The 11,423-nt window shown below is 25.2% G+C and overlaps 1 protein-coding gene across 2 annotated transcripts; it reads left to right on the forward strand.

Annotated features, from left to right (window-relative positions):
- Positions 1-94: 94 nt before the first annotated feature.
- On the forward strand, positions 95-10,750 carry LOC132949066 (uncharacterized). 2 transcript variants are annotated; one of them, XM_061019827.1, is made up of 11 exons: positions 95-372; positions 446-718; positions 781-936; positions 1,652-1,799; positions 3,639-3,795; positions 3,854-3,942; positions 4,638-4,792; positions 4,858-5,128; positions 8,384-8,634; positions 10,128-10,205; positions 10,335-10,750. In XM_061019827.1, exons 2-11 carry the CDS (start codon positions 629-631, stop codon positions 10,557-10,559), a joined length of 1,620 nt encoding a protein of 539 aa, XP_060875810.1. In that variant the 5' UTR covers positions 95-372; positions 446-628; the 3' UTR covers positions 10,560-10,750. The 2 variants fall into 2 exon arrangements, with proteins under 2 accessions (XP_060875810.1, XP_060875809.1); XM_061019826.1 differs by having other exon boundaries at positions 516-718.
- Positions 10,751-11,423: the final 673 nt, after the last annotated feature.

Raw genomic sequence — 11,423 nt, forward strand, 5'->3', positions numbered from 1 at the left:
TAAAAATAAATAAATTAAATCATACGATAACAGAATATTGTTTAATTAATAGTTTCACCCACGAATCATAATACACCAATCACAAGGTATAATAGTAAAACAGAACCACAGAAAATCACCTATTCTGTGCAAGGGCCGTGCACTGCAAAAATATAAACATTGATGATATCCTATCTTAAACTGTGATAATAATCAATACATTTTGGCGGGACTTATTGTAAAATAAACAATGCATTTGTATTATCTTTAAAGTTAAAAAACGTTTAAAAAATAACCACAGATTGGCACAGAATCACCATGTCAATCACTCATTACAACATTAAACTATAATACTCTATGAAGTACGAAACATCATCGCCGGAACAATAAAACGTAATAATTAATTAATTATTAATATTATATACCATACATTTTTTTGTAATTTATATTATTTTATTATGCATAGGATTAATTACCATTTTGCTGGATTTGTAAATACTAAAATAATCTGTTGTTTTATTTCGTTATTGCTCTAGAACAAAATATCTCTTCAGAACTTTTTTTGTAGTATATGCATTTATTTCAAAATTTCAACACTTACTAAACAACTATATTTTATAAATATTAAGTTTAAATTTAACTTGGCATAATGGAAGCAAAAATTAGTCATCATATTCAAGGTATATCTATGCTAAGCAGAAAAACTGTTCCTCCAACATTGAATAAACATCTAACAAATGTAAGTTTTTGTATTTATTTAAAAATACCATTATTTATTTATTAATGTAAATTACATTTTAGAAAATATTTAATAAACCAAACAAAGAAGCCATGGAACAGGTATTATACTATCTGCTTCCATTAACAGACCCAAATTGCTTAAAAACTGTACCTTGGCCAATAACTAATTTTAAGGAAGCTGCTGAATTCCGTAATACAGCAACACTCCTAATTAATGTAAGTATATTATGTTCATTTTATATAGCTCTGATGATTTAATATATTATTAATTTATGAGGCTGGAATAATTATTGTCGACATTGGTACATGCATAGGCACAATTTCAGTTTTTGTCTTGGAGGGGCGCTTTACATATTATATCTGCCCCCCACACTACTTGTTAAAATACCTTTGAAATAGGTACATTACTTAATTTTAATATTATATAGAATAATATATATTTTTTTCTCACCCACTTTCCTACATTCCCTAATGTACCTACATATTATAATTTATAACTATACACCTACTTATAACTAAAATGAAAAATTTTTTTATTAAAACTAATGACATAATTTAGGTTATGTATATTATATTATAATTCTAACCGTCGATTCAAAATTGGAAATTTGTATAAAAAACACTACTATTGAGTATCGACTATATTCTAGACAAATTGAAATGTCATCAGTAATATATTGTAATTTAATTACTAATTTATAATTTGTTATACAATTATTAAACCTATATTATGTTCTGGGTATGGATTCGATTATCTACTATAAAAAACACGTGAATGATGAATCATTCTTTAAACTGTATAAAACAGTTTCTTCAAATGTTTACTGTATTAGTAGATAAGATAATAAATACTTCAATTAAAAGGCTAAGCGAAGCCCCTCTAAGTCCCTCCCAAATTTCACCTATATATTAATGTAAATTATGCTTTTAGGGTTTGGATGGGTTTGTTTATGAAAAATCTACAAATGTTGTTTCAAAAGTTAATTCGTCATTATTAGCCAATCCTGGTGGCCCCGTTTTTATTTTTTTTATGTATCAATTTTGCTTATACATAAAGTGTTGTGAATTTAAGAAAAAAGGTATAGTATTTTAATTGTTCTATCATAATTAAATGCTTTATGAAAAAAAAATGAATGTTTTCATTTTATAACTGAATAACTGATAGTTAAATGTCAATGTTAAATTTGTTTTTTTAACCCATCATTGATATTGTGGATAAATGTGATGTTACCTTGTTATTATTTTGAGATACATCAAATTAAAATTTAAAATTTTCAATTCTCCTGGGGCTATTAATATCTTCAATCGACATGTTTCCAAATATAAATTTGTAAATAAAAGAATTTTATAAATACTTCTTGAGAACTTATCGACATGTGTGTGACACTGTGACTACAGTGTGATGCTGTGATTCACAAAGCATGCTCACCCCCATTTTTCCCTTAAATAATGGATTTATTCAAATTCTGATTTTTTTTAATTTTTAAATATATTTAAAAACAATTTTTCAAATTCGTGATTTCTTTTAAACTTTTTAAGGAGTGACCTGTGAAAATAAGATCTTTTGTTTTTCAAATGAGAAGCCTTTTTAATTTGGTAATTCAAAATATGAATAAGTAGTTTCTTAGTTATTAAAATATTTGTACTAAGAATAATAGTTCTCAAAAATGGTTTTACTAAAATATAAAATAGATGTTATATTGGAATTAGTGTTTATAACATTTTCCAATCACTATAACCTCCATATCTAATAAACCTATTATCCTTAAAACACAAAATTTAATAACTCAAAAACTGCAAAATTTGATTCTGATACATACATTTTTCATAAAAATTATCCACTAAATAATTTACAAGGGGTTCTCTTTTAAAAAACAAAAGTGTGTATCTCCACAGGATACTCATTCACTAGAACAAACAATTTCAAGAATTTAAAAATTCCAAAAATCAGATTTTAAATAACTGCATTATTGAAGAATAAAAGGGTTAATGTCCTTTATAAGGTATATGTATAGGTATAATCAAGCATACTTTGTGTGTAGGTATGAGCAAAATAAATCAAATACTCAATTCAAGATAATTGATATTATAACATATTGTATAATAATAGAAATTTATGTAAATTAAATAAAAAAATTATTTTTAAATATAGAAAATATTTAAAAAAAAATAAAAATTTGCTGTTGGTTTCAATGTTTTATGTTTATGCAGTAGTTAATAACAATAATAAATTAAAAATTTGAGCGATGCTCATAACAATAGTGGAATATTAAATAGCGATACCGATAACAGGTTAAATAAACTATATATATATACTATATAGTATTATTGCTTATAACAAAAGTTTAGAATTGCTAAAGATTGCTTACAAAGGACTAAATCAAGTAACTTATTATTTAACTAATTATATACATTTATAATTAATATTTTACTTAAGGGGATTCGATACTGTGATCTTCTGTTTTTGTCTAACACACGCGCGACATAGTATATTATATGTGTTTTTTGCCAAACATTCCAATTGATCTATTGAAGCGATAAGAAATCTGAAAATAGATTTGAAATCAACTTTCCCACATGTTTTATATTATCCCCCAAATTCCTAAAAATGTCATATTAAAAAAAAAAACAATTTAAAAATTGTCGTATTTTAATTTTTGGAGAAGTTAAAATCAAAAAATCAAATCTATTTTTAGAATTCTTATCACTTCATTAGATCAATTGGTACCGTTTGCACAGAACCAGTCTAAAATCTTATGTCGCGTGTGTATTAGACATAAACAGAAAATCACGGTATAGAATCCCCTTAAGTGAAGTTTATATTTACAAATTATGATATTCAATTGCATGATCCATTAATATTAACTAAGTTTCAAGTGTATAGTATATAATATCTTATATTTTAAGTTTATGTTTAGGAATTGTTTTTTTAAATGCTCCACTTTATATTGAAGACAAGTTTATTGACAAAAAAATATCAATGTTTAATGGAATATCAAATAGTAATTTGAATGAAGTAAATGAAATAATTTCTCGAGTTGGTTGTGTTCTTAAAAATAATACAGAAATAGCTATGTAAGTAATTAATTATAATAACAATTGTTTTGTTTTCTGACTTAAGTAATAATTTTAGAAAATATAAAGAATTAATTCAAGATAGTAAGCAGCGTATTAAAGATTTAAAGTCTGCATTACTTAATATTGAGCATTGTGAAGCAACTGGTATGAAAATAACTTTTAATATGCATGAGAAATTTGTAATTTGATTTTAATTATTTATGACTTAGTACAGTGTCGGCTTGGCCACTACAGGGCCCATGCAGGATTTTGTTTTGGGGCCCAACCAACCTTATTTAGTTATTAAAATTAAAATTATATGCATGCAATTTCAAATTATAATTTAAGTTCTATATTATTATGTTTATTGGCTATCTAACTTTATAAAGTAAGAACATAATTTTACACTTAATTTATTTAAAGTTAATCCATATCTTTATTTCATTTAAAATTACAAAAATAAGATTTTTAAACATTACCTTTGAAATGCGTTTATTTTCAAATCTAATTATTAATTTTTTTTAGTAAAATCCTTGCATTTTTATACAAATATTCAATTTCCTCGTTATTACGGTGTTTTTTTTAGAATTTGATAGCTATTTTTATCGTATATTACTATAATATGATAGAAAAAATTGATGAATTCTTTGACTGTTGCCTGTCAGTTACTAATAATTTAGATATTTTAACTCATTTGTATTTTTGTGCTTAATATAAAATGGCAAATTATTTATTGAGATTTATGTATTTGGGTTTTAAAAAAGGCTAGGGTCAGCAATCGCGGCCTTGACAAGGCCGACACTGGTATAATAGTATATATTTACATATTATTGTTTATTGTGTTTTTTACATACTTGAAGCAAATGAAGTCTCAGAATTAAAACAAAAATGCATTAATTTGTATGCTAACTTTCAACAAAATAAATTAATTGCTCTGAAGTGTGCAAGATTAACTGATATTATATTACAAACTCAAGAATTTTTGGATGGCAATATAGTTCATTTAACTTTTGATGTAAGTTCTAAATTAATTTTATGTTATGATTTTGTATCATTCTATTTATTAATATGTATATGTAGATAAATCAAGAAGAATTAATGGACAATTATGGTAAAGTAGATCTTGTTAAATTCCTTACAACCATAAAGAATACTTTAAGTAGTTATATAAATTGGTGTGAACAGCTAAATGATGAAGGTAAAATGAATACTATGGTTAAAGAATCACAACAATCAGTTATTGATATGACAGAACAGATTCTATCTTATGAGAAACATATAGAAGTTTTAAATAATATGGTTAATAATTTAAAAATTGAAAACCGAGTATTATATAAAGAAGTATTTACTAGTAAGTTAATTTATTATGTTCAATTATAAAATTAAAGTGGGCACTGCTCTGTCGCTCAATTGGTGTCTAGATAGGTCACTTTAACGGATATGTTAAATTTGAATTCAATGATATCAAATCATTGTGTACGAAAAACAATTCTAAGCGAAGACGGTCTGACGGCTTTATAATATTAATATAAGAATATTTTATGATATTATTTTTATTAAAAGCTAATAAATTGCATTTGAAAATGTATAGTATAATAAATTGTGGGTATAAAATATAATTATATACTTTAAAAATGTTAAGTAGGTACCCATCAATAATATTTTTAAATTACAACAAAACAACTAAAATTGTTATTCTTTATTTAAATTTCTTATTTCATCTAAATTTGAACTTGAAGTATTTAATAAAAACTGTATATATTTTTTTTTAGATTTTTTGGTTACAATATGAATTATTTTGTTAAATTTTTCAATCCTTAGTTATAAAAATTGAAAATTGTGCCTATATATTTTTAGTATTCTTGAACTGCTATTATAACTACGTATGAGGAACCTTACGTTCAATTTTCAAAGGTTTTGACCCAGCAAAATTTATTTTTATTGGCAATTATAGAAAAAAGAATAATAGTTTGTGATTTTCACAAATTTTGTTAATTTTGAACTTGTTTTTTTTTTAATTACACTAATAACAACTTATGAGAAAAACTTGTACTACATTTTTAAGTTTTTTGTACAACTAAAAAATTTAATAAAAATCGAAATTTTTGTAAGCCTGTAAATAGCACAAAATAATTGTATGGTGTATAGAAATTGCAATTATAAACATTTGGTGAACGTTTAAAGTAATTACGGTTATAATTTTTTGAGTTACATAAATAAAACTAAATCCCTTTTGTCAAAAACTGGTTTTGCTTTTAGTTTTTAAAACCTCGTTTTCCTTAATTTTATTTTAGTTTTTTCCAATGTTTTGAAAACTTTTACTTTTAACCTTTTAAAATTCGTCAAAATCAAATATGTAAATTATATTATAGATAACAATTTATAAAATATTCAAGTTTTATAGCTAAGAATTGAACATTTTAAACAAAGTATTCCATACTATAACCAACAAATTTAAAATTTACATAAATACAGTTTTTAATAGATATTTTGAGTTCAATATTGGACGAAATTAAATATTGAAACAAAAAAAAAAGATTTTAGTTGTTTTTTATAATTTGAATATATTATTTTTGGGAACTTTTAAATTATATATAAATTAAATGTTTTCGGCAAATTACCTTTTGTTTTGCTAATAGTAAAAAAAATTAATTTAATAGCTATAGCCTATAATTGGGATAATTGGTGGCCTGTTTATAAAATGATTAAAATCTATATGTTTATCGCAAAACGTAGATATGAATTCTTATTTAATATTTAACTATTAAATGTCTTAATATTATATTATGTTTAGGGGGCATAGTTAACATAGTTTTTTTTTCTATGGTCTCTAGCCCGCTAGATTTTTAACTCAAAAAAGGTGGGTAAGTGGATGTCGCTTTGCTGTACAGTAGGTTACAAGTTGGTTAAACGGCCAGTCAGCCTATGATATTACCAAGTATGTTTGGTATTATTGTGAATAAAGTAATTTACACGGAGCCTTGTTTTAAATTTTCAATCCTTAGTTATAAAAGTTGAACATTTTATAAATTTTTAACTACATAATAATTATTAAATTTTAAATTTGATAAATTTTGTCAAAATTTGAACTTTAAATGCTTATAAAAAAAATTGTGCCTATGTATTTTTAATATTTTTCAACTGCTATTAGAACAATATATCAGGAGCCTTATATTAAATTTTCACGCTTTTTTACCAACAAATAAAATTTTATTGATATATATAGAAAAAAAAATTGAAAACTGACAATGTCCGTAAACAGCTCAAAAAGAGTCAAAATATTTTCAAAATTTTATGGTGTATAGAAAATAAAAATATAAACATTCAATATAATTATCATGTATCTACAGTTATTTGTTTTTGAATAACAACAAAATAGCGAAATCGTTACATGAGAAATCGAGTAAATATCAAATGTTGTAAAAATATGAATTTCAAACGCTCATAAAAATTTAATTTGATTTTCTTGTAGACATTTTTTTTTTTTTGATAAAGCTAGACAAACTCATGAGTAATCTTATATTACATTTTCAAATCTTAGATTTAAAAAGAAAAATTTTTATGAATTCTCAACTCAAAATAATTTGCTAATTTTCGTGATTTTTCAGTATTTTGTCAAGATTTGAACTTTAAATGCTTATAAATAAAAACTGTGACTAAGGATTTTTAATTTTTTTCATCTGCCTTTAAAACAATAACCTAGGAGCCTATTAAATTTTCAAGCTTTTTTAACCAACAAATAAAATTGTATTGATATTTATAGAAAAAAAAACTAAAAAAAATGGAAACTGAGAATGTCCATGAACAGCTCAAAATAAGTCAAAATATTTGGAAAATATTACGGTGTATAGAAAATGCTAATATAAACATTCATTCAAAATGTCATGTACCTACGGTTATTTGTTTTAGAGTTGCACCAAAAACAAAATCAAATTTCTCAAAACCAGATTTTGCATAAAAATTCCTGTTTTTCCTTAATTTTTATTTTGTTTTTCATGTCGCTTTTGAAAACTACTGGGAAATATTTATTTTTGACCCCCCCCCCCCCCAAAGTATCAACTAGATTCATTTTACTATCAGAAAAGTTACTGTTGGAGAAAATCCAAGCATTTTTATTGTCCTAAAAGGTGATGACAGATACAAAAAAAAAAATAAAAATAAAAAAAAAAAGACACATCATTATAAAATCAATACATTCATTGCTTCGCTCAGAATCTAAAATTGGCCCTCTAGTAGTATTGAGTTGCACATACCTGATCATATCACAAAATATACATAATATAGCAATATAGGTTGACCTCTTTTTATACTAGTTTTTTGTATAGGATGATTTTATACCATTGAATTCAAATTTAACACATTCATGATAGTGAACCACACGACACGTAATGTACAGCAAAGCAGTACCCACTTTTTTATATTTCTACCATTATTGAGTATTTCTTTTTTTTTATTGAGTTTATAATTGTTAAATTTAATTGTTGGTTATTCTTTATTAGCAGTAACGTATTAAACATATTTTATAATCCTTTATACCTATAATAATTTTATTGAGCACCACCTATGTCACAAATAAACTATTGAATGAAAACATTTTACTTTTTAGGTATAAGTCTTGAAAATCTCGATCCAAGAATACAATCAGTGTACAAAATTATTCCTCCGATAATTTTAAAAACAGATTTTAGTGATAAACCAAAATTAATGACTTCAAAAGAAAGTAATAAATCAAGACGATCAATTTTACTACATTCTAGTAGTCAACCATATAAGTATCAAACAATAAATGTTAATACAATTAGGGGTGTATACAATGAAACATTACCAAATCCAATTAAAGAAGATAATATACAAGATGTAATTATTATAAACAACTATGTTAATACATACTCTGTTCAAAATAAGAAACTCCTGCGATGGCAACCAGTTTTTGTCAACAACCGTTCATCACCCCCACTGTGTCAACTATTTGTACACGTGTCGTGTAGAATAGTCCCTGCGGAGTAGGTGGCCCCTGCTGGTGTTTCTTATTTTGAACAGAGTACAGTGCGTTGTAGTAAATCATATTAAAATATAATACATATTATCTTTTATAATATATCTATATTTAAATTAGATTATATTTTATACTAAAATAATTAACAATATGTTAATGGTAATGAAAATACTACTTATTGACATTTTTGGATTCATACTCATCGCAAATAGTGCGCTTAAATTAGGGGGTGTGTTCCTTTTTTCATATATCAAAATTGAACACTTACATTTTTTCTGTAATGTGAAATTAAATATTTTAATTATATTTGTGTGCACTGCATTTAAGCAAAAACAGTGTCTTAATGTGTTTGTTTACATTGATAACTTTTTTTATAATTTATGATGGTTTATCCGAACTTTAAGTAAAAATAGTATAAATAGAGTTGTTGTTTTCATGTTCCTTCAAAATCTATTTATAATGAATAGTAAATTGTTTTATGAATTACTTAAGGGGGCTGGAGCGTAATCCATTCTAAGGAGTAAAAACTAGGCATTTTATATTTCAATTCATATGGGTCTTGTGAATGTAAATTAAGTTTTGAAAGTAAATAAACATTAGTGTGTGTGTAATTCGTAGTACCGATCACGTTGTATAGGGGCATCATAATACTTCTGTCACTCTATCTACGCGCATGCATATGTCACAACTTATTGCTTTATAAAATTACAAACATTTTTTTTTCAAAAATACTGCCAGTGACTTCAATCACTACGCTCAGTAGGATGTTCTGATTTACATTTTGAAAGCAGATTTGAATTCTCCTTTTAAATTTACTATGCTATGACTGTGGTACATTTTTCATATTCTATATCAATGTATTTAAATTTGAATTATGAATATGATCTAGTTTTACTCTTTGTTAGTAAATTTCTAAGTGAAAAAAAAAAAATTCAGAAAAATGAAATTGGCAAAGCATAGATAATATAGTGACAAATTCAAATCTGCTTTCAAAATTAATATCAGAACGTTATATTAGGTGTAGTGATTGAAATCGTGAGCTATGTTTTCAACCAAAAATTAATCACGCTCCAGCCCCCTTAAACAAATTATATTTTGGGTAACAACCATGCAAGTTTTAAAGTTTTGGTAGGAAGTGGCCAGTTGGGTTAGAATTATAAATATCCTGGATTAGGACTAACACAGTGATTTAACTAAACAATTTTTTATTGAGCAGATTAATTAATAAAATTCATAAAAACCATTGATTTCTAGCTTAAAAATACAAAACTTAATCATAACTTAATTAATTGCATCCATCAAATTTATAAACTATTGTGCATAATTGTATTTGATCTTCTTAAAAAACCTACAGGAAATAGTGGAAGAAAATAATGAATTGAATGAGACAGAAGTTAAAATATTACAAAGTTATGACAATGAAAGCTTGCAGGTAAATATACTAATATGTAATTCTAGTTAAATATAAATTTAATTTTTCAATATTGTAATATAGTAATAAAATTAGTGGATCCAATGAATTGGAAAATTTTCGTGCATTATACACTAACAATTTTTTTAGGATAATTCATGTGCTACTCTTGAAAATCAACCTGTATTTACCACTGATATTGCAATAATGATTGAAACTGAACATAAAAATGGTCGCAAATCTCAAATTAAAAAAGATGAAGTTAAAAGTGTATCTATTTCACGAAAATCAATTGAGAACATAAAGCAGAAGTTCATTAGAATTAAAAAACAAGCAATGAGTACAATTCCTCATTCACCTCAGTCACCATTATAAATGCATTAAGTATCAATGTATAATTTAATATAAAATATACATAAACTTTTTAATTTTATTGTTAATAGTTAAAATTATCATAATATAAATTAATTTTACTAAGTACATAATAATATTATTATAGTATCGTAATAACTAATAAGTATATATGTCAATAATTAAAATAAATATATAAATGTTTACTAATCCAAGTACTGACAGTAAACAACACTTAATTAACCTACACATAATGTAATATTCTGGTACTCGTTGGCGAGTGACATGATACGTCTTAAAGGCTCATTTTGTAAATAATTTCTATTGGCGTTACGAATATGGAAGGTTTTTTAAAAACGAGAAGTATGCGAAGGGACTTTAAAATTGAATTGGGATATCAATGATAGATTATCAATTTGGTTAGTTATTAGATAAAAATAGGCAAAAATAAGTGAATCCCAAAAATCTTTGATGGACACGTTAAAGTAGATCAGTTAGTGTAAGGATCATTGGCGCAAATAGGGGGGGAGGGGCTTCGGGGACTTATTCCCCCCAGTTCAAAATCTAGTAATTAGTACTAATTTTTATATTCTGTGGTACTAAGCAATATAGCTTAGGGGGAGTGGGCTCGAGTCCCCCCCCAAAATTGTTATCAATTTGCGCCTATGGTAAGGATCCAAAGATTATAGATCTGTATTTTAAAATAGGACGAACTAAAGCACAATATATATTTTAGTGGTTTTGCTAATTTGAAATATCTTAGATGACACATCAACCAACTTTGAAATGTGAGGACTTGGACTAATGGTTCTAGACAATTTAAAACTAAGACCAATTAGAATATTAACGTGTACAATTTTCATACCTGAGATATGTCATAAAGTGTAA

Source organism: Metopolophium dirhodum, chromosome 7, assembly GCF_019925205.1.
Source record: "Metopolophium dirhodum isolate CAU chromosome 7, ASM1992520v1, whole genome shotgun sequence".
Classification (NCBI taxonomy): domain Eukaryota; kingdom Metazoa; phylum Arthropoda; class Insecta; order Hemiptera; family Aphididae; genus Metopolophium; species Metopolophium dirhodum.

Bases quoted from the DNA above. Each gene is read 5' to 3' on its own strand.
- LOC132949066 (XM_061019827.1), top strand. From the start codon at position 629: ATGGAAGCAAAAATTAGTCATCATATTCAAGGTATATCTATGCTAAGC. The intron at 1,800-3,638 runs GTATAGTATTTT...GTTTATGTTTAG, and splicing joins TTGTGAATTTAAGAAAAAAG to GAATTGTTTTTTTAAATGCT. The intron at 5,129-8,383 runs GTAAGTTAATTT...TTTACTTTTTAG, and splicing joins ATATAAAGAAGTATTTACTA to GTATAAGTCTTGAAAATCTC.